The sequence below is a fragment of the Athene noctua genome, chromosome 1 (assembly GCF_965140245.1).
Source record: "Athene noctua chromosome 1, bAthNoc1.hap1.1, whole genome shotgun sequence".
NCBI classification, from domain to species: Eukaryota; Metazoa; Chordata; class Aves; order Strigiformes; family Strigidae; genus Athene; species Athene noctua.
In genome coordinates, this window is record NC_134037.1 from 136,662,395 (window position 1) to 136,685,151 (window position 22,757).

The window sequence follows — 22,757 nt, forward strand, 5'->3', positions numbered from 1 at the left end:
ACATCTTAAAAGTAGAAGAATTAAATCTTTTCCAGCCATGTTGTGTGATATGGCATCATCTCTCTTGGAGCAATTGCCACATGTTTGCCACGTAACAGACAACTGTAACAGCAAAACAAAGCTGCAAGTATAAGAGCTCTTCTCCTAGATGTTTCTCCAATATACTATTCTTCCAGTAATGTTTTTTGTCATTGCAATAGCTCAACTGAGTTACAGTCAGGTTTCAGACTTTTAGACAGATATACGAGTGGAAGGAGAAAAGGGCTGGAAGATAAAAAGGAGAATAATAGGGAAAGAGGGAGGAGGGAGAGAGGGTAAGATGAGGAAGTGAAAAGACAAAGAGATATGTGAACTGAAGAGGGGAAAAAAAGTGTGAGAAATGGGAAGCAGGGGATGGTGAGTCAAAAAGCAGGGGAAGTGATTCAGACCTCTAGGATGGCAAGGTCTGAGGCTTGTGAGCTTTTTTGGGCAGAGCAGAGCCCTGCAGAATGCAGCATAATCTCTATCAGGGCCTTTCAGTTTAGGGGCATATAAATGGAGTGGGGTTTATTGTGAATTCTGGTTAATAACTTTCTCAAAGGGGAAAACTCCCGTATTCTCTTTGAAATACAATTTCTTGTCTCATAAATTGAAACAGCTGCGACTGTTCCCTCTGCACACAAATTTTTTTCATCTTTTGCCTTTTTTGCTGGGTGTATGCCTGTGATTTTGCTTAATGATTTTTCCCTGCAGAAGGGGCCCACAATGTGGTGCTGTATACAGGTTTGTGATCAGTGTCTTTGCATGAGCACAAGGAAAATGCCTTGGGCATCTTCTGCTTTTAGAGAGGAACAAGTGTTAGGCTATTAGTCTGAATCTAAGTTAGACTGCATCTCTCCTGAGAAAACTCAGAAGGAATTTCTGCAGCCTCATTCCCTAGAAAGACTCTTGCCTAAACTGAGATTTAATCTATCACCTAGTCTCCAGTCTTGGAACTGGGAACGCTACTAGCACCTCCATAGCTACTATGCACAAAGCAGAGAAGAGAATATAGGTGAGCATTTCGACAGTCTATGTTCCTGCCCTGCACAGGGCTGGTGATGGGCACCGCAGTGCAGGTGGGGAGCAGTATTCCTGCCTGGAAATGGAAGCAAGACCACCTCCCTCTTTATGACTCTCAGTTGTGCTAGATACTCTCTGCCAGCATCAACCCATCTCTGTCTCTATGAGGGCTCCTAAATGTCTCTTCTTTCTTTTTCTTAATTGAAAGAGCCAAGCTTGCCTTTGGACTAGTGCAGAAATCAACCACTTTTGTAGATGACTGAGTGTACAGCAACACAGATGGGGAGTCAAACCTTCCTGCTTCCAAAACACTATCTGCTCCAAATTAAAGTGGTCGAATCATTAAGCAAGTGATATATGGGTTAACATAGCTTGGTGGCAGGAGCAGCACGCACACAAACATCCCGAGGAGGTTCAAATTCAGAGGGTTATATGTCACCTTCAGCCAATTTCTGTTTGGAAAGGGCTCAGGAAGGCTTTTGGGTTAAGTGAAGAAATACCCGAAAAATCTGAGTTTCTCATTCCTCCAGCTCTCTCCCATGACTCCCTACAAGTGCCTCCATCTGGAAGAGGAGAGGGGTGTAGAAAAAGCCAGGATCTGAGTGGACCTCAGCCTTCCCATTCTGTATGACAGATGAGAGCCTCTTTGGAGAAGCTGCATGATCAGGAGGTCACAGAGCAGCAAGGCCATTTCTCAGGCTGTGTTAGGAATGGACCTGTGGTCTCCAGAAAGTTGGGCTTCATCCCCATCCCAGCTGACCGGCTCCCTCCTGTGCAAGGATTAGGCAGCCCAGCTCCGCCGTGTGACAAGTTGATGCAGCTGGGAGATGTGAGGAGCCTTTGCCCGCCAGAACATGTTTGCAAGTGAGGGCACCAAAACCTCAGATGACTCCGGTGACAAGCGACTGGAGAGGCTCACAGTGTTTCTTTCCTCCCTGAGCCTCTTGGCAGCCACACTGGCCTCCATGCAAACCAGTTCACAGCAAGACCCTAGGGGAAGAAGAGGAAAAGAAATGCATGGGAGCTCTTCCAGGGCTACATGGAAAATCCTGGAAATCATCTTCTAGATTTCCTGCAGTGCTGGGATTGTTTGAGGGTTGGGACTATGACTTCTTCCTTGTCTTTTTGATCTATGAATTGGGGACTGTCTCATAACGTGAAGCATTTTATTAACTGAGACCTCTGTATTTGAGGAGGTGGCAATGAGCATGCTTGTCATCTATAAATGGGCTGGTAGTTAATGGTGTACTTTATCTGCCTTTAATGAGATGAAGCAGGCAGAAAATAAGGAGGAGGAGTCAGCACCAAATGTTCCCACTCTGCCCCAAGCCCTCACTATCAAAGGTTGTGGTAACCTGCCTCATTGCCTACTTGCATCTCCCGTGCACACCATCTAAGTGCCTGGGACCCCCAGTGGTACTGCTAACAGCCTTGTATTGCCTGTGAGCAGTGAAATTGTTTACCACAGATCAATAGAACTGCAATACAGCTGAAAAACTCAGGCCTCAGTTACCCCTTGTATGTTGTATTCCCAACCAATACTGACTACGTTCCCCACAGCTTTCCCATGGTGATTCACCTTGCTCTATTTGCCTGCCCTAACCCTCTGCATCTCCTCACTTTTTTTTAATCAACCTTTCATCTGTATCTCATGCATCTCATTTCCTTATCTATTTCCTTTTCTGTCCTTCTCCTGAAGACCTGTGTCTCACAAACTATCTGCTTTATACTATTTTAAAAAATTTTTTGTTGTCTTGGCAGTTCTTCCCCTATTCTCCATTCTCTTTCCTTCTTTCTTCTTCCCTCTCCTTCCTGCTTGTTGCATCCCCCTGTATATGCAAGCCCATACTGCCTGAAAATGATCTCAGGACCTTCTGCTCCTGAAGCAGTGAAAAAAATACAGTCTGCAGGTGAATTTGCCATTTTAATGTAGTTAACATTTCTCCTCTCCTTCAACTGTTCTGCAATTGCAGACTGCTGGGATTAGTGGCATAAAATCCCACCAGGATATTGACATAACCTATAAGCCAGAAAGTTGTTTTAATCAAACCCAGTATCCCATTTGGAATGCTGGACTTAGAAATACAAGGACAGCAATCTTGAGAGCAGCTGAGAAATAAGGAAATAAGTGTTTGAGGAGAGGGGTTTTTAAAACCTTTTTGGGGGGGTATTATTTCAATGCCTTATTGTCACAAATTGCAGGATTTATTTTTTTTTCCACTGAGTCCTCGCCTATACAGAGTGCTCAAACGGAGTATTGGTATTGGAGAGGTGATAAAAAGGAATTCGATTGGATGGCTGGATTATTAAGAGGGGCTATTATCCAGTAAAAGTGTCAGAGGACCTCAATCCATGGGGCATGGATGATTACTGTGGATGAATTCCTGGTCCTTGGAGGCCAGGTGGGAGGGCATGATTGTCATCCTTCTCCCCCACCCCCAGTAAAATTTAGAGCAGCCTTGGATGAGCTGCTCGTAAAAATGTCTGTTATGTTGCTTGGAAAGCAGTGAACCAAAGAAAGAATAGAAGATACCCAAAACTATTTGTCAGTCTCTTAACTCCCAAACTCCACCTCTCTCTGTTTCCCTATGTCCGATCTTGGGTTTCTAAAGAGACGGTCTTTGCCAGTGCGTGACTGGCATCCACAGATCAGCAGGGTGAGGACAAAGTATCGACAAGCCATTGCAGATGCTTCCAGTGGCAAAGCTGCTAAAGAGGAGAAGTTGCTGCAGTAAAGGAGGGGTGATGGGGTGCTGGTCAATATGCCTGCTGTCAATACAGTCCAGTGTTGCAGCGCTGTAAACTGCCAGGAGAGAGAGAAGAGACCCATTTGCAGCCTTGGTTCGTGCGCACGGCAGTGTGAAACCCCCATAAAGCATGCAGTTTGTACGTTGTGGTGATGAGAGACGAGGGGAGATTTCTGTCCCCAGCTGGTGATCAGTTTATTCACTGAAGTATGAGGATTGATAACACTTGTCACTATTAGCCCAGCTAATATAGCTGCAGATGCTACAGTTAATCATATAAACTATGCGGCACAATTGGAGAACAAGGGCCCCTGGCCTGCACCACTGGAAAAGCAAGCGGAGCAGATTCCTAAAGGGCTGGTGGAGAATTGCAATCATCCTGCATCCTTCTGACAGGAAAAAAAGAGGATGTGTCCTGCTTCTGCATGGCAGCCTGTCAGGGGTGTGTGTTTGTGTGTATGCACGTGTGTGATTTACTGAGTGCGCATGAGGGAACAAAATAAAAGGACCTTGTGCATGAGATTAAGAGTATGTGCAGGAGAAAGCAGAGCTCCACTGCGTATAGAAGAAAGGTGTGGATGGAGCAGAAGGATGTGCCCAGTCCCCTTTGGTAGTCTTTCATAACATCGTATTCTTGCCAACCTTATCTTGATATCCACAGCCAAAAGGAGAGTCAGAGCATGTGAGAAGATGTGGTGCTACCCAGCAGCACAGCTGCGGAAAGCAGGGAGCAGCTTCCACGCAACAAAGACCAGAGCCCTCCAACAAGGTGTTTGTAGTGCGATGAGGACAAGTTAGGAAAAAAAAAAAAAAGAGGGGAAGGTCTGGAATTTCTTAAGGCCCACATCATCAAACAGTAGCCTTGCTCCCCTTCTGCTGCTTTCCAGGAGTGTTTGAAACCAACCATTGTAGGTTTCATGGCCGTTAACGCGGCCTCTTCTCTTGTCCCACCTGCCAGAAGGTGTTTTGTCACAACTGGTCGTGGATGCAGGCACCATGCGACATCTGGGACACCAGAGGCAAATGCTCCTCAGCACCTCAGCCCTCAGAAAAAGAGAGGAAAACGGAGGAGCCCCCACTCCCACGTGACGTGCCACTCTTCTGCCCACACACAAGGTTGCCAGCACACCCCTGCGCTACTCCTCTCGCCCTCTCTCCCTGCTTGCCAGCCCTGCCCCCTGCACATCATCACATTAATGCTCTGTCACGCTGCCAGTCCCTTCCATGGGTATTTTTCCCACCGCCCATACACATGCAGAGCCCAATTCCCATCTACTCTGTCACCCACCTGCATTTCCTCTTGCATCCCCAGGAGCTTTCACACTGCTCTCCTTAGGATGCTTGGCAGCTCCCGCACCCAGCAGGGCGAGTGCTCACCACACTCTCATGTTCTCCATCTCTCGCCCAGCCCCGTAAACCAGCTGTTATTAGTTTGGTTCAGTCATGTGTGTGACCTGTCAGACACACATCTGCAGTCAAGTGGCCCAGAACAAGACCGGCATGTATCGGGGTTAAGAAAAGAACATGCCAACCCTCTTCTCGAAACTCACACCCTGATTATATAGCCCGCAAGGGGAAGAGTTTGCAGTGTAAAAAACAGCTGGTTTGTGGCTTCCACAGAAGGAGAGCATGGGGGAGGGAAGTCCAGCCCAACACCTAGCCCTTCAAATGAAGTGACTTGTCAAGTATGCAACTGTGGCAGAGATCTGAGAAGCAGTAAATTTAGCAGCACTCACTTCCACTGACAGCCTGTCATGTGCTCAAAACATAAATAGTGGTGGAGACAAATCACTGCTGTTTTCCTATTAAGCTTTGGCCCACTAGCCACCTAGTTTGCCAGCAGCATTTCTACCTGGCCTGCCGGCGTGCCTCGTCTCAGGGACAGATGTGCCTCCCTGTTGCAGGCTTTGGGAGAGGCAGGACGGGAATTATCGTGCTGTTATTTCCTCAGGTGTCCTTGGTGTCTAGGTACTTGCTCCTCAGCTGATGGATTTCTCGCTCAGGCCGTGTGCTGCTGGCACCTCCTCCCTCCACTCAAGGTTGAGGAAACACGGACCCTCTCCCTAGAGGGCTCATAGTTTTCACCCCTGCCCCTAGTTTCTTCCACGTAGCCTGGCAAGGTCATGCTGATGGAGTAAATGAGGCACTGATTTGAATAAGGGATTAGAGGTGAAGTTTTCCAGTGCACCTGAGTGACTCACACGCACAAATGCCATTGAAAGCCACTGGGTCTTGTCCTGTTAAAGCATTTAGTGGCTTTTGGAAACCCTGCTTTCAAGCATTAATTATTATATAACCATTTAATAAAACATGCCATCAGAAGCTCACATTAATCTTTACAGAGATGAGAGACATCCCTTAGTGCTCTAAATTGAGGAACCGGGAGCAATGGACTCTCTTTTATCAGTTTTGATTCCTCTTTCCCTCTCTCCTCAAGGAAGATGAAATCATGCCAGTGATTAAGGTGGCCTGCTCTGTGTCGGTTTAATTAGAACAACTGCTGTTTCAGTTACAGTAAAACTCTCACTGGTGTGCAGTTGCAAAGGCACTCTAATGAAACCCCTGCCTCTTCAGGAGCTTTGTGGAAAGGAGCCAGTGAGTCCTCAACATAAAATGGATAGTTTTTCATGCTTTCTCAGGTCTTTGGGCTGCCCTGGGCTCCTGTAGCAGCTAGTGGCTCCTGTGAGAGCAAGAGGCTTCTCTCCCAAGAGGAGACAAATGCATCTGGGGAGTTGAGAGAGGATAAGTAAGTGGATTCCTGTCCATGACAGTAATAAGTGGATACAGGGAGGTGAAGCCCAGTGGGACACTTCTGATTGACACGATTGGCCATGGTCTTCTCATGCCAGCAGTGTTACAGTTGGATTTTTTCTGTAAGCATCACAACAAGAAAGAATATTAGGGAACTGGGACAAAGGCAGTGAAATATCTTCTTGGTTTGTCCTCAGACCCCTTCCTAAACTTACGGGGTAAGCTGGAAGTCATCAGAAAGGAGTTATTTTGAAACTGTTTCTTCTACTCACCGTTTTCTGCCTTCTCCCTTTCTTTTTCCCATATCCCTGGTGGAGAGACCCTGCCTTACAGCCATCATTTGCAATAGTGCTGATGACCAACAGCTGCGCTTGTAATGGGAGGAGTTGCATCAGGGAGCTGAAAGAGCTAAAAATCAAGGGTTTATCTCCTCTCTGTTTGCCTCCCCTGTAGGACTGTACAAGCTGCAGTGTTAGTCACTGAGCAAATGCCTTCCTCCTCCTTCAGAGTCAGTGCCTTGCAAGTTTGAGAGAGAGAGAGACTCTTTATTCTTTGGAAAGCAAGGGAGTGGCTAACAGCATGGGAATTAAATATCCTGGACTGGAGCGATCATTTATCTGGACCACTATCACTATGAATCAACTACAGATGCCTCAGATGATAATATCACAGGAGCCAGGCCAATTGATCAAAAGTCCCTGCAGTATGTGAGCCCAGACAATATCTTCCCAGCACAACCCACCCTGCCTGAAAACCTCTGTGATCCTTGCCTTGATACCTGACAACGCTTCGTGCCTGCTCAATCCTAAATCCAACCGTGTAACCAGATCTCCTGATCCCTTGTTGTGCTCCCTGTGGAATATCCCCTTTCCCCCTTCCACCAGGAGCAGATATGGGAGATGGTGTCAGGCAGTCACTGTACTGGCTCTAATTGAGAAACATTGCATCAAGGAGAGTGGTCAACAGAGAAGCAAACAAAACGATTTTTCAAGGAGCTAATCCACCTATACAAATATTGGCGCCAGGCATCACAACATGCTGACATGTTTTTGAAAGGGTAAATCTTGCTGAGGGGTGGCTTAACTTTTTGACCTCATTTCCTCAGTTGAAAACTATAGCTGTGTAAAAGATCAGTGGCAAGATCCAGGCTGATACGGAAATCCTGGTCTTTAGATTTTAGTTGTGAACTCAGTGTTCAAAATAGCCTCACTGAAAACAGGGATGAGCTACAGGAATTGCCGTCTTGCAAAAGCACAGGAGATTCAGGGGCTGTGCAATCTGACCATGAAATGTTTGTCTCCAGCTTGCAGAGGAAGAGCCACAGCAATGAGTAAGCTTCTAAGGTTTTTCTTTTCCATTGCAAGTAAATTTGGGCCAATTTTTAATTTCTCAAGCCTTCTTCCAAGTTTCAAACATAAAAGGATGTAATTCTATGGGCTAAGTTGAATCTCTGGGGGGTTTTTTAATTGGATTTTTTTTTATTTTTAAGTTAGGCTGAAATTCTGGGTTCATTCTTAACCCCTCATCCCAAGAAGTATGAGCAGATGTAAGACAGGAGGGACAAAGCCATTATATATAAAAACAGGGAAACATTTTCACGGATGCCCTCAAAAGTGAGCCATTTGATTCTTGCACAATAGTATATTGAGCATGTCTTACTCTATGGGAGACACAAGACTCTTGTAAGGAACATAACAAGGATTTTTAAAGATGCCACCAAACACAGACCAACCCTATAGTTCCTAGGCTGACCGACTGGCATAGTTGGTACCACTAAGCGTCATCACATGAGGTTTCCCTAAGCCCTGGGACTGACATAAGGATTTGTGGAATTAAACTAGGGACTTCATCACAGTCCATCCCTGCTCTTCACTGGCAGGATAGAAATTAATATGGTTCAGTCAGTTTTCTTGTGGAACTTGCCTCAGGTGGGACTTGTTGCTGTTGACCTTTTCTTTGGTCTTGTGTCCATGAGGAAGAACTTATCTTCGAACTGTATAATGATGATAACCTGAGTGCTTTGTCCAAAATGGGAGAACTTGCAAGGGAGGGAGGACATGAGGCCAAATGAGAGGAAACCAGCTGACAGAGTCACCGGAGACTGTGAGGGTTGACTGCTTGCTGTTGTATTTTAATTGTCTTTCATAGGTTTCCATGACGTGCAAGAAAACGCAGTCCCGTGCGTCACCTCTCAGCTTCCATTACCTTCCTGTGCTTAACACAGTGGGAAACACCAATTGATTTATCCTCCCTCCACGCTGTTCCTCTTGCTAGGGGCAGCCACTTGGCTCATCCTCTCGTTGTAGGTGGTGGAGGAAGAGGGTGCAGCTCTCCGCAGAGCTGACCACACTGTTGGGAGCAAGAGATTGGTGTGCACATCGAATAACTCCTGTGCCTGGGCTGTGTGACTCTTTGTCACCTCCTGTTCTCAAATTCCATTTTATTAGTTGCTCCAGCATGGTCCCCTCAGCCCTGAGGACTTACCAACTCCTGCCTTCTTCAGACACTCAAGATCTGGTGTCATCTCAGTGATTCATCTAGCTGATGACACCTTCTACCTCACATTGTAAAGTAACCTTCAAAAGGCAGAAATTTGGGGATGCAGAAATAGTGCAATTATTGGTTTGTTCGTGTTTATATGTCATTTTCTTGGCAGTAGAATTAAGCCTTGGGTTTGGTAGCACAGTCATGACAACTCACATTGGAGCATGCAATATTTAGGGAGTATAATATTGTAGCTGTGACATTAGATGACTTAATTTACCTCATGGTTCATAATTTACTTTACACATTGGCATCACAGCCAAGTTTTGTTCAAGAGCAGTTCATCTATCCAAAAAATGCTGTTTGTGTTCATTGAAAATGTTAGCAAATTTGGGTTAAATTCAGTAAGTAATTATTTTGGGGAAAAAAAGTTTTAAAAATGTAATTTTCTTGACATAGAATCACTTTTTTGAAATTATATCTCAAGTTGAGGCTGAACATTAATTCATTCTTGTGATTCAGCAAAGAGCAGAAGAAAGCCACTGGTCAGACAGAAGGCTTTGACCTGAAGCTGGGTTGGATTTTTTTCAGGGAGTGGTTCCTTTTCTTTCTTGTGTTCAGATGTGGATTTTGAATGGAAAATCTAATCAGTTGCTGAGATGCAGTGGTATATTGCACACCTGCTCCGTGCCCACACTCAGGGTTGTGCGTGAGAGAGTGCGATGACCTTTAGTGGTCGTTTATGAACATGATTGAAGAGGGAGTGGAAATTCAGAGATGAAGCAGACCTGCTGTGGCTGCTTCAAGCAGACGGCGCCCACTGACATACACCCACAGCTGGGACGCAAGATGTGTCTGAGCTGTCAGCTCCCAGTTTCCAGCTCCTGGGCAGAGACATCCCAAGGGGTCTCTCCCGCTGGGTTTGGTCAGCACTGTCCCCCGAGAGAGAGCACAGAGATGTCATTCAGTCTGGGGAGACCGCTCTCAACCTGGGAAGTTTTATTTGCAACGCTAGATGCATGGAGTTTGGGGAGAAAGTCACCATGAAAATTGCAGGCTGTCTTCACGCCGGCTGTGCCCTCAGTGCTGGTGCTGTCCCAGTCAGGGAGCTCCTTGGGCACAGTCCTTGCCCAGGAGGCACAGCAGCCAGTCTTGCACATAAGGAGAAAATGTGATTGCTGATGAGCAAGGTCCCATGAACGCCAGGGGAAACCATGCCAGGGTATTTCCTCCTGATCTGACTCATTCTCATTCATGAAGCCAGAGCCAGGCCAGAGCCCTCCCTGGCACTGCAATAGTTTTTTTGGTTTATGTGTAATAGCTACAGACCTAAGGGCATGGGAGGCATGAGGCCAGCTTAAACAATAAATACCCTGCTGTGCCTTGCTGCTTAAACAGAGTAATTACTGCCTTACTACATGTGACCCCTCTGTTCCTGTCCCTCTGGCAGTTGTTATTTCATGGCTCCCTTTACACAAGGGACGTCTGTGCCTCTCTCCGTGCCGTACATCTCTCTGTTTGCCACCGTCTCGCTTTCTGTCTTGCTCACTCATTCTGTCTCAATGCATTTGTGTCAGTAGCTGACTACCATTTTCTCTTTCACAGTCGCTGAAGAATCTCACTTTGCGTTCCTCTCCCAGCCACCGTCCCTCTCTTCATTCCCCTTCTATCTTTTCTCCATTTTTCTCCTGCTCTCAAGCTTTCCCCATTTTCACCACTCCCCATGCGATGCTAGTTTGTCTGCCTTCCGTCCTCTCTGTAGCACTGTAGCACTAGCTGTCCCTTTGCTCATCCACCATCTGCTGCTCTCCACTGATGTCTTTGCTAAAAACAAGCCTCTTCAGCTAAGGGACAGAAAAAAAATGCCAAGCTCATTGGAATCTGTGATGGCTGAGGAGACAGAGACTGATAAATGAAAACTTCAAAGTTTTGAATTAAAAAAAAAAAAAGTCCCAGCTGGAGGTAAAACAAAAAAATTATGTCAAAGGCTCCCATAGCTATTTTTGTCTTTCAGAAGCCTGTTCCTAGGGAACGTAAGGTGCAGAGAGAAGGAGGAAAGTTAGGTGAGCAAAACCTTAAACAATAAATGGAGAGTGCAGAAAGAACAAAAACTGCAGTTCAGCATTGGAAGTTGCTGCACACAAAAAAACTTCAAATGGCATTTATTGATTTGCAATCTTTTTTATCTCCTTGCATCTTGTTTTAGGCAGAGAAGGGCCCAACAAAGATGCATAACCCCTTCTGTTCTCCCCTTTTCACAACTACAAAGAGGCTCAGAAGGAAAACAAACTCAGAAGCGGGGTATCTGATCTCTTTCTCCACATACAAATGCAAACAGGTACTTTCAGTGGGTCTGAACTTCGGTTTAGTTTAAGACCACAACAGTATTAAAAAAAAAAAAAAAAAAAAGACAACTAAAGTAATTTTTGCCCAAGAAGGCTCTCGGTGTTGGATGCACTAACAGGAGAGGATGGGGCCAAATGTAACTGCCACCTCTGCAGAGCAGGTTCCCCTTTGGAGATGTAAGGGCATGAAGGGAAAGGCCTCTCTGGTAGAGCACGTGGCTGAACATGTTGCTGGTCCCTTGACTACCTGGAAGAGCTGTCTGCACACAGTACAAGAGGGATTTCATCTGCATGTGCATCATTTCTGGAAAGGAAGAGGTTAAGTCTTTGATAGGTGAAGTGATAGTGTGTGGCAGGGCAAGGGGACATTTGGGCAGAGGTGGGAAGGACCCAGAAATATGTGAGGAGGGAGTAAGTCTGTGTTTTGGCACAGTCCAATGGGATTTATATATATAAAATACATAACATATAAAATATAGAATATAATATATATATATTTTATATATCTCTCTGGTATATATAGAGAGCACAGGCAGGTGTGCACGTCAACAGGGGACGATATGCAGAGTCTGTGAGGTTGCACAAGGCTATCTCCAAGGGGTTGGGGGAGAGGGGGGAGGGCTTCTTGCCAGCAGACTTGCATTGCCAAGCAGGTTTGCTGTTTGGGTTCATTATTTACTTTACTGGGTCCAATTAGGAAGCCAAGGGATAGGAAATGTGGCTGATGCAGGCAGGCCTTCAAAGCCTTCCTCCTGCACACATCAAAGCTGTCTGCCACAGATCCCTCTGCAGAAAGGGCTCTGCCAGCTCCCAGCAGCAGCAGACGCCTGGCTCTCTCTGCTCCGGGTCGTTCCCTGTAGGTTTGATTGTCAATCCTCCCAGGCTCGTACTCTCTATCTCCAGGCTCCAGAGCAAAACAGCTCCTCTTTCTGATTTACTGGGACAGAGTGAAGGAGCTACAGCTTGGCAAGATGGTATTTAATGGGGCTGCAGCAAGAAACCAAGCTACCTATGAACCTGTGAAAGGCAAAAAAACCTGCAGGGAGGAAGATTGCTTGGGTCATGGGAAGGGATGCTTTGGAATGAGAAGAGTCATCCCCTCCAGGGAAAACTGGGAGGCCCCTCGCTAAGAGGGGGTTGTACTGAACCAGAGAAAACAGCCAGGGGACAACCCTTGTCAGCGAGGAAGGTTTGGCAGTAGGGTCAGGATTTCATCCCTGGATAACATGCTCAAGGCAAACGTCTTCTCTTAATGGGAATGTAGCGGCTCACTTGCCAGGGGCTGGCAGCCCCTCTCTTCACCTAATAGAATATGTTCATTGTTATCAGAGCATTGTCCAAGCCTTCTCCCTCCCTGCTTTGATAAACTGCATAGTGACAGCCATCAGCTCCCTGCCAAAGCTGGCTCTTGCACAGAAACATTTGTAAATTTGCTTGCTGTATAAAGCTCTGTTCCTGCTCCCCCTGCCCCCCTTTTGCCTTAGAGGTTAAAGTTAATATGACTCACCTAATCTGGCTGCCAAGGTGAATTAGTGAAAACATCTCTACAGCTCTGTGCAAGGTATCAGAACCTGACATTTTTCTAACACACCATGATACATCTTTCCTCTCCCTGATCTGTACTACGACACCTCAATTTTATATAAATGCATTTTTGGTAGAAGTGGTTAACATACTCTTAGAAGGAACAGGGCTGCAAGCAAAAGGGGCTGCCTCACAAGCAAGAATAGCTGAGTTCTTGGAGCAACATGTTGATGGCCAGTGTTGAAACAGGTCACCAGTGCAGGGACAAGAACAGTGCTGTCACTATCTCAACAAGAGACTGTCACAGAAACTTTCCCTGAAGTGTTATGCTTGTATCTGTGTCCTGGAGCAGGGGAATGAGGAGCTGAACAGGCCTATTGATGTCTTTGCCATGCCCTTTAAGACAGAAGTCTTCACTTTGACTCATTCCCAGAGAGTTCCACTGGGCAAGCCAGCAGCTCTTCGTGTCTCGGGAAGGGTTGTGTGTAGCTGTGAATGCTCTCCTGCTGGTCATGGTACACGTTTTAGACTTTTAAGTGCACGTACATATGCAAAGGAGAAGCTGAAAAACATCCTCCCTTAGGAAAGTCTGTACCCTTTTAGGATACTTTGGTGCTCCATTGATGTGGTTCTCTGACAGACAGACTTAACAGCACCCTTAATGATGGTGCCACTCCATTAGAGCTGGTTAAGTCACCCTCAACCCTCTTTTCATTACGGTGACAGTCTTGTGACAAGGGCAAATTGCAGGAGAAGCAAGTCCCACTTGGAATGAACCCTGTGTATAAACAAGGCAGCATTGCAGAGCAAATAATTTGCAAAGCAGAGGCAAATTACATTTTAACCTTTTCTTTGTGAGTCTTTCCCTGATGTCTGATTAACTTTCCAGTCAACTGGCTGACCTACCAACAGGGAGTACTGCTGTGAAAGGAGGGGAGTGTTGGTTGTCAGCTCAAACTGGGGGTGGGATTTTCAAAGAGCATTATTAGCAGGTAGCAGTATACGATAAGAAGATCTGGGAATTAAAAGAGTTCCCAAACAAAAATGAATCATGCTACGGCAAAGCCACAAACAATGTACTGGCTGTACAGACAGCAGCACAGTGCAGAAGCTGCGATGCAATCTTTCATCCGTGTTCAGCCATGGTAACACCTCATCTGAAATGCTGTGTTCGGTTTGGGGTATTGCACTTCCAGAAAAATGTGAACTTGTCAGAGAGATCTGAAAGGAAAGAACAAGAATGATCAAGGGTCTAAAAAACCTTCACCTACAGAGAAAGGTTGAAAGACCCTGACAATGTTCAGCACAAGAAAAAAAAAAAAACAAAACCACAACTAAGGGAGGAACAGAAGTGATTTAAAAGTTGATAAAAGGCTATTGCAGAGAAGGAGGGAATGATTTGTTCTTTTTGTCTATGGTGGCTAAGACAAAAGTAATAGCTTTAAATTGCAGCAAGGGAGACTCGGGTCAAACTTGAGGGAAACTGAAGTCGTAAGGACAGCGAAGCACAGGAACAGATTGTCTGGAGCGGCTGCAGAGTCTCTGCTGCTGGAGGGCAGAGGATGGCTGACTCCCTGACATGACCCATGTGTCCTGCCCTGAGGTTGGGGAATGGGCTAGATGATGACTGAATTCCCTTCCAGCACTATGACTCACCTAACTGGTCCTACAGCGGTTAAGGTTCCCTAATACATTAATCAAAAAAGTGCTTGTGAAAATCCCACCCTGCTTCCTTCTCCATTGAGTCTCCATGGCACCAGCTCCTGCGCACAGCAGAGGATTGAGAGCCAGGGGCTCTGAGAGGGCAGCAGGAGCCAACTTTGCCCCCCTAACTTGTCATTCTCCTGGCAAAACTGGGTGCTCACGGCTTGGATGGGCACACTCTTTGCTGGGTAAAAAACTGGCTGGGTGGCCAGGCCCAAGAGTTGTGGTGAACGGAGTTAAATCCAGTTGGCAGCCAGTCATGAGTGGTGTCCCCCAGGGCTCGGTGTCGAGGCCACTCCTGTTTAACATCTTTACTGATGGTCTAGACGAGGGGATCGAGTGCACCCTCAGTCAGTTTGCAGATGACATCCAGTTGGGTGGGAGTGTTGATCTGCTCGAGGGTAGGGAGGCTCTGCAGAGAGACCTGGGCAGGCTGGAGGAATGGGCTGAGCCCAACTGGGGGAGTTTCACTAAGGGCAAATGCCGGGGTCTGCCCTTGGGCCACAACAACCCCCAGCAGCGCTACAGGCTTGGGGAGGAGTGGCTGGAGAGCTGCCAGTCAGAGAGGGACCTGGGGGGGCTTGATAATGAGCCAGCAGTGTGCCCAGGGGGCCAAGAAGGCCAATGGCATCCTGGCTTGTGTCAGCAATAGCGTGGCCAGCAGGGACAGGGAAGGGATCTGACCCCTGTGCTCAGCACTGGTGAGGCTGCTCCTCGATGAGTGGGTTCAGTTTTGGGCCCCTCACTCCAAAAAGGCCATTGAATGACCTCGAGCCATCGCCATTGAGCGTGTCCAGAGAAGGGCAACGGAGCTGGTGCAGGGTCTGGAGCACAGGTCTGATGGGGAGCAGCTGAGGGAACTGGGGGGGTTTAGTCTGGAGAAGAGGAAGCTGAGGGGAGACCTCCTGGCCCTCTGCAACTCCCTGAAAGGAGGGTGCAGAGAGGGGGGATGAGTTCTTGAGCCAAGGAACAAGTGATAGGACAAGAGGGAATGGCCTCAAGCTGCGCCAGGGCAGGGTCAGACTGGCTCTTAGGAAGCATTTCTTTGCAGAAGGGGTTGTTGGGCGTTGGAATGGGCTGCCCAGGGCAGGGGGGGGAGTCCCCATCCCTGGAGGGGTTGAAGAGTCGGGTTGACCCAGCGCTGAGGGATCTGGTGGAGTTGGGAACGATCAGGGTGAAGTTAATGGTTGGATTGGAGGATCTTCAAGGTCTTTTCCAACCTGGTTGATTCTGTGATTCTGTGAAATACACTGCTGCCATGCAGTAAGGCCCTTCAGCAGACTGTTTGGGGATGCAAAAACCTGCATCAAAGCAGCTGTAAGTTTTAGACACAGCAATGAGATTTCCACTCACCTGAACATCTGGTAGGAGCTGGAAAAGGGACTGATGGTTAGCCCTGCTGAAAGAGAGAGGGAACCTTGCCTTTGAATAAGTTTAATAGGTACACTGCTGTTTTCATGCTGAGTCTCTGTGATGGGGGGTGGTTTTCCCCTAGAATGGTTCTGAAAATTGCCTGGGAAAAAAATATAAGAAAGGCAAAAAACAATTGTGTAAGGGACAGCGTGCTGAGCAGATCCTGAAGTTGCTGGATTCCCTATCTCTGATGCAGAAGGGACATGCATGCAGCTGGCATCGCCAGTGTGTGCAGCCAGCAAGCCTGTGCCTGTATGATGGGGTTCACTTGCGAGTGGCTCTGTGGGAACTTTAGCTCTGGAGATGGGGTTTAACCACTGCTTTCACTGCAGAGCCAAGGACAACAGCCCCATCCTTGCAGGCACTCTTTGAACTCCATCTAACAACTCTTAAGTGCTTACGTGAAGAGGCAGAGTTTCAGAAGTGCTGGGCACCTATCGAACAGAAAATGTCTTTTGGTCAGAGAGTTGCTTTAGAAAATTTGACTGCTCTCGGAGAAACCTGAATGGGAGCCCTTGTCAGATGACCTTTTGGGTATTTTTAGGAAATCTGGCTTTTATCCTTTGAGGATTGAAGGATTCTTTCTCTAAACATACACAGGCACGCAACTGGGGCTTGTGGCTTTTCATGCTTGCAGCCCTCTCAGAGGAGGGAAGCATCTCCTCCACTGCTGCCAGTGTGGTTCACATTCTTTCCAGGAGGAGAGTTGCTTTGCTTTCTGAAGGAATAGGGTAGATACAACGGTCATAATGTTTCATGCTTCCCTGGCAACTTTCATCCAGTGATTCCAATGTGTTTTACATGGGTTAACCTCACCACCCTTCTCTGACCAGGAGGTGATGGGAGAGGGGGGCTATTAGCCCTGTTCACAGAGGGAGACCAAGGGAGTGACTCACCCAAGGTCATATAGTGAATTAAAAGCAAAGCCACAGACCTCCCCTGATTCCTGCCCCCGTCTGTAACCCTGACACTCAAGTCACTGCTTTCAAAACTGTGTTAGCGAGGCAGCACACTTTAAATATGTCATTTCGTATGTACAGTAGATCAGGGTTTCGTGATGATTATTGGTCTCCGCGGATCAAATTACTCTTTGTTTCTCTCAGTTTGGCCGTGTTTAATGGTAGCTCGATCTGATCGATGGCACTTCAGGGTGGTGGTTGCTCTGAGAGACAGAAAGACATTTTTCAGTTTTGCAGTGGAGAAAAGGGTGCTGTCAATACACCACCACATCTGAGGACCCAGCTAGCTGTGAACCAGCCCATCAGACACAGGCTGACTAAACCTCCCCTGGCACTCAGCCATCACACCAGTGAACTTACTCTGGTCTCCTGTGGTGGAGATTTTGCTTCTTGGCCGGGCCAGCCTGTGAGATGCAGTGCTTTGGCACTGCTTGTCTGCTTCCTTCCAGATTTTCAGAAATTTTCCAAGTTCTCCACAGCTAAATAAAATGCATGTCTTGCTGATATGGCTTATGAAATAACTTTAAAATTGCTCATGACCCTTGTTTATTTGCAGAATCCCCGTTGTGATTGTTCCTCCATAGCAATTAAGCAGAAGGCTTCCCAAATCTGAATGCCTAACAGAGCCACCATCTGTATTTTTCTGTCCTACCAGGCAGAGAGTTTGAAGGCGAGGAAGAGTATCTGGAGATCCTAGGGATCACGCGAGAGCAGTCGGGCAAGTACGAATGCAAAGCTGCCAACGAGGTTGCTTCAGCAGACGTCAAGCAAGTTCGGGTCACTGTGAACTGTGAGTACATTGCAACTGGAGCAGTTCAATGGGGAGAGCTTTGTCATTATGATAAACAGAGAAGCCTTTTTGGGTTTATATTATATCATCTGAAATGAAGGGGAGCGCCAAGGAAACTTATCTGCAATCAGACACTTATCACAGGGTATAGTTTGTACTTTATACCTAGTAATATATAGGAAAAGAAGGAAAAAGAGAGAAAAAAAAATAAGGGAGGAGCTGTGAGTTGCCCCTGTCTCTCCCTTCAGAAATGCTGGCGATGCCTTGTCTTCACTCATTGATATTTGGGAGAACAGTAGTGTGAAGAGAAGCTTCAGCAAGGCAGCAAGGAGAGATAAGGGCAGGTTCAGGCGGCTCAGAGCAAACCCATGCCTGCCTGCACCCAGCCATCCCAGCAGCACCTTCTTGGGTACCACAGCCCAGGGGCCTGGGGGCACGTGTGCCAGAGGCATGTGTTAATGAGAGGCTGCAAAAACTTGACTTTTTTGCTGGCATGGGGTCATTAGTGTAAAGCTCTTTCTAAGAGACCTGATGTGCACCAATGCAATACAGAAAGGGGCTTGCCTGAAGGATATGGTAATCCACCTAAAAACATTGAGAGGCACAGTTAGCTGTGTGTCTTACATCCACATGTGTGAGGGGACATGGGTCCCATCGCCCATACGTGCTGAGACAAATGTCCACTTCACTCTGCTGGCGTGCTCCTCTCACAGTGACACAAGATTTTCAGACTGCCGTGACTCTTTCCATCCTACATGTGTATATGTCCACCTCCATATTTCTATGGCTTATATTTGGTACTGGAGTGATTTAAAGTGAGTATCTCCATCTACCTGCTCTGTTTCCTTGCTTGAAGGCCAATACCTCTGCAAGCAGGGATGGATGAGTGGGATACATATCCTCTCCTGAACTTCTGCACTTTACACACCACAATATTAACTTCAACTGAAACTGGAGCTGGTTACAGACATGTTTCAGGGTGCATATAGGTGGCCTTGATTCATGGGTAGCACTCCAGGGGAGTGGCTTAGGTCAGAGAGCTGATGACAGGGAGTGTTTGAGCCCACCCCAGTCTAATTTGCCACCACGGGTGATTTTAGCACCTCTTATTACCATTCTTGTTCTTTGTCTCTATTTTTCCCTTCGGGCCATCGCATCAGATCAACTTGTCTGTCTTGCTTAGAAGTCAAGGTTATAGGCTCCCTGCAGCATCTTCAGAATCACAGAGCTTTTTATAATTTCCTTAGAAATTGGGTGGCAGTGGTTTAATACTGGCTGCTTCGTGGGCCAAATGTGGCATTAATGTGAAACTGCCATAGCAGGTTTTCTGCACTAAAACTGTTGAGGGTTTTTCCTGTCAAAAACAGCTGAGTTTATAAACCCAAGACATGCCATGAGAACCAATTAATATTTTCAAATATTTCTGTGAAACATAATTCCAACGATGCTTTTAACATGTTTGAAACAGATTGTTTGTATAAAGTCAGGATGTTTGATTTTGACTTAATTTCAGCTCATAATAACTATGCTACAGTAAGACCTTAAACATTTTTACTGTTGGAATATATGAAAATATAATGTGAGAGCATATTGTAATATTAAGATGTGGCCTAATTTGTAATGTAAGCAACTTACAAATTCCTTCAGGACAGATCTTTTCTTTCAAAATAAGGGGAAAAAAAAAAAAGAGGTTATGAGGGCCATGGACGGGGAAAAAATAATTCCTGTTTGGGGAATGAAAGCTAGACATTTGCATACATCTTTCCTCATCTTTCTTCCTTAAACCACACCACAAGCAGCAGAAAGTGGGAAAACTACAGTAAGTTTGAAAAATGGGACCTGCCCAACCTCAGGAGCTTCCCGGCTATCTCTTATCATCTGCTGTCGCTGTGGAGCACGTAGCTTGTCAGCCCAGACTGCAGGAGAGAGCATCCTCCCTTTGCTTTGGTCTCACACTACCACCTTCAGGCTTCCTGAGTAATGGCCCTCGCACATCACAGGCAGGGAAACTGAGGCCTGTGGAAGAGTCAGGGGAAAACGGCTAAAGAGAACCCAGTCCTGGCTTCCCTGGCAGCAAACCAACAGCTAAACACAGAGCGACTGCTTTGTACAATAGGCTGGTTTGCTCGGGACCAGCAGTGCCTCAGCAAAAGAGGTAGGACTGAGGTATAGCCCATCCACCCATCTGGGCTCTGTCCTTTAAAAGGCCGAGGAAGTGGGCTGAGGCAGGGACTGCGAGGAGCTGGGGTCCCCACACACCTGTCAGGGTCATTTTCTAGGTCCACAGAAAGGTGCTCGTTCATTTTCTGACTCACCTCTTGCACTGGATTCAGTGAGACAGCAAGAAGAAATACTGCCCAAACTAAAAAATCGAAGCAGGATGCTTAAAAAATCACCTTCACTATCCTTTTATTACCCCTCCTCCTTTCCAAATTAAAATATTTACGTGAACCCACAGCCTTTGAATGTAGGATCCTATTTATGTACACCTATTAATATTTATGATGTTAGAGGGCGCACTGCAATATCCCTAAAGCCCTGCATAAAATCCCGATTAAGGTCAGGAAAGGGATCACACTGAGATGGCTAATGTGTTCACAAACAAAACTTCTTTCCATACATTTTCCATACAGAATTATTTTTTTCTTTAACCGACACGATCCGTTTTGATTCCTTCTCTGGCCTTTCTGTGCTGGGCTGGGTACAGACGGCGGAGCTGTACTCTGTACACGCAGAGTGTGCTGTATGGTAACTTGAGTCTCAGCAAAGTAGGCTGAGTTGCAGCCCCATAATCTCAGGGTATGCAAGTATTAGTGATGACAAACAAGGCACTTATTCCCTGATCCCTCTCAGCAGCCAGGTGGAAATAATTCTGCTTTTTAACATGTAAAGCTTATCACTTAACAGTTTGAACATGGGGCTGGGATTGAAGATGCCGGTGGCTACCGTACCCGGCACTCAGCCAGCACTAAGACCTAGCTCCAGCAGAGCACGCCAGTATGTTTCCCAAGTTTTGTTTGGCCATGGCACAACTCTCACAGCAAGCCCTCTTTGGAGCCTGTGACAACGCATGATGTCCAGGAAGGTTTGGGTAGGATTTGTAACCTTAGACACTTAAGGGAAGTGTCTCAGCAAGTGGCCTGGCTCCTGCTAAAGCTCTTCCCTTTTAAGCCATGAATGTATTTCTGTTGTCTACATGTCGCCTCAGTCCTTTCCTTGCTTATTGTAGTTTTGACGTTAGACACAGAGGTTGTATGGAAAATAATTTTCATGCTAGTGCTAAATTCCTCCTTTATTCCTTTTACTTTTGCTGTCTTCCTTTACCCTTGATGAAGTCTTTCTCTCATCTTCTTCTTTCTGATGAGCCCACGTGAACTAGAGATCCACAGGTAAATATTCATAAATTACAGAAGTCCGTCATTAACCTTAACTCTGCCTGTGTATGCCTATGCATTTATGACACAACTTTATTCAGTGTTGCTGAAGAGAAGCACGCCTAAGGAGTGATGCTAACGTGGTGTTTCCGGGAGAGTTCAAAGAGCAGGTATTCTTCAGAGGAGCAGGGGGGGAGCATGTGCCACAGCAAGCAGCAGGCATGGGCCTCCACCGGCCGGAATGGTTTGCACGAGGAAGCCAGCTCTGACATAGTTTCACTATTTTGTTCCAGCTGGAAGTGTGTGTGAAGTGACCGCGTCTTCTTCCTACAGATCCCCCCACCATCACAGAGTCCAAGAGCAATGAAGCGGCCACGGGACGACAAGCCTTGCTGCGGTGCGAGGCGTCAGCAGTGCCCACGCCTGATTTCGAGTGGTACAGAGATGATACCAGGTAAGACCTTTGGCTCACCTCTTCCCTTCTCTCCTTTTTAATCCACTCAATAGAGAATCACCTATTATCCTCCCAACTCTTCTCCTCAAACAAATTACTCTTCGCAAGCCATGTAGGTCACGATGGTACCATCAGACTCAGTAGAGCCAGCATGGCAGGGCTGGAGGAGGCTGAGGGATGCTGAAGGAAGCACAGAGAATGGAGCTCTTGCCTTTAAGTCAGTTATGGTCCAACACACATTTAAGGCATCAATAGTGATTTCTTCCTGACAATGTTCATGCATTAAATAGCCTATGAGAAAGACCAAAAAATAGGCAGTGTTAGTCTCCAAGCAGGTAACGCCACTCTAGGTGCCTTCATCTAGGGGAAGGAGCTGCTGAGGTGTAAGATTCCCTCTGTGCTACCCAGATTTGCATATGAGAGAAAATGAGGAGAGTAAGGGCATTAAGAAGGTTGTGTTATTCTAGTTTTTAACCTGACTCATATGCACAGGCTCAGGGGTGACTCAGCATATATTGGAACACATGAATTGGTGTGTTTCGCTAAAAACCTTTTGTTCAAGTACGGACTAGCCCTCAGCTGGCCACGGGGTGCTCATTTCCAAGTGTTAGTCAGTGCTGACTAAAGGCTTCCTCCCTTTCCCTTGGCTTTTCTTGCTTTTCCACTGCTTTACCGGTGGCATTTCACCCCGCTGCACTCCTTCTTCCTTTCATTCCCTCCTCCTACTTTCCATCAATGCCTTCTTTGGTCTTTCTCTTCTTGTGTCTTCTTCCTGCCTCCCTCCATCATCACCTGCCAGGTGAGCTGAATGACTTTGGTTTACTGCCTGCCAGGAAGTGATCTCCTTCCCAAAGCACAACTGCCATGGCACCACACACCTCTTCTCCTGTCTTCCCAGGATAAACAGCGCCAACGGTCTGGAGATAAAGAGCACGGGGAGCCAGTCTCTGCTGATGGTGGCCAACGTCACTGAGGAACACTACGGGAACTACACCTGCGTGGCTGCCAACAAGCTGGGAGTCACAAATGCCAGCCTATACCTTTACAGTAAGTACGGGAGAGGGTGAAGGGAGGCCCAGAACGTTCTCACGAAGACCAGGTTGTGTAGGAAGCACATGGTGACCAATACTCAGGAAATCATCTACTTGCCACCCCCACCCCCCCAAACCTC

The 22,757-nt window shown here is 46.8% G+C and overlaps 1 protein-coding gene across 3 annotated transcripts in view; it reads left to right on the top strand.

Moving 5' to 3' along the window:
- The window catches only part of LSAMP (limbic system associated membrane protein), a 1,021,870-nt gene that overhangs the window by 967,345 nt on the left and 31,768 nt on the right, over nucleotides 1-22,757 (top strand). For all 3 annotated transcript variants that reach the window (XM_074897459.1, XM_074897458.1, XM_074897460.1), the window contains 3 exons: nucleotides 17,624-17,758; nucleotides 21,466-21,586; nucleotides 22,485-22,633. In XM_074897459.1, coding sequence (XP_074753560.1) covers nucleotides 17,624-17,758; nucleotides 21,466-21,586; nucleotides 22,485-22,633 — 405 coding nt within the window. The remainder of the gene's footprint in view (nucleotides 1-17,623; nucleotides 17,759-21,465; nucleotides 21,587-22,484; nucleotides 22,634-22,757) is intronic.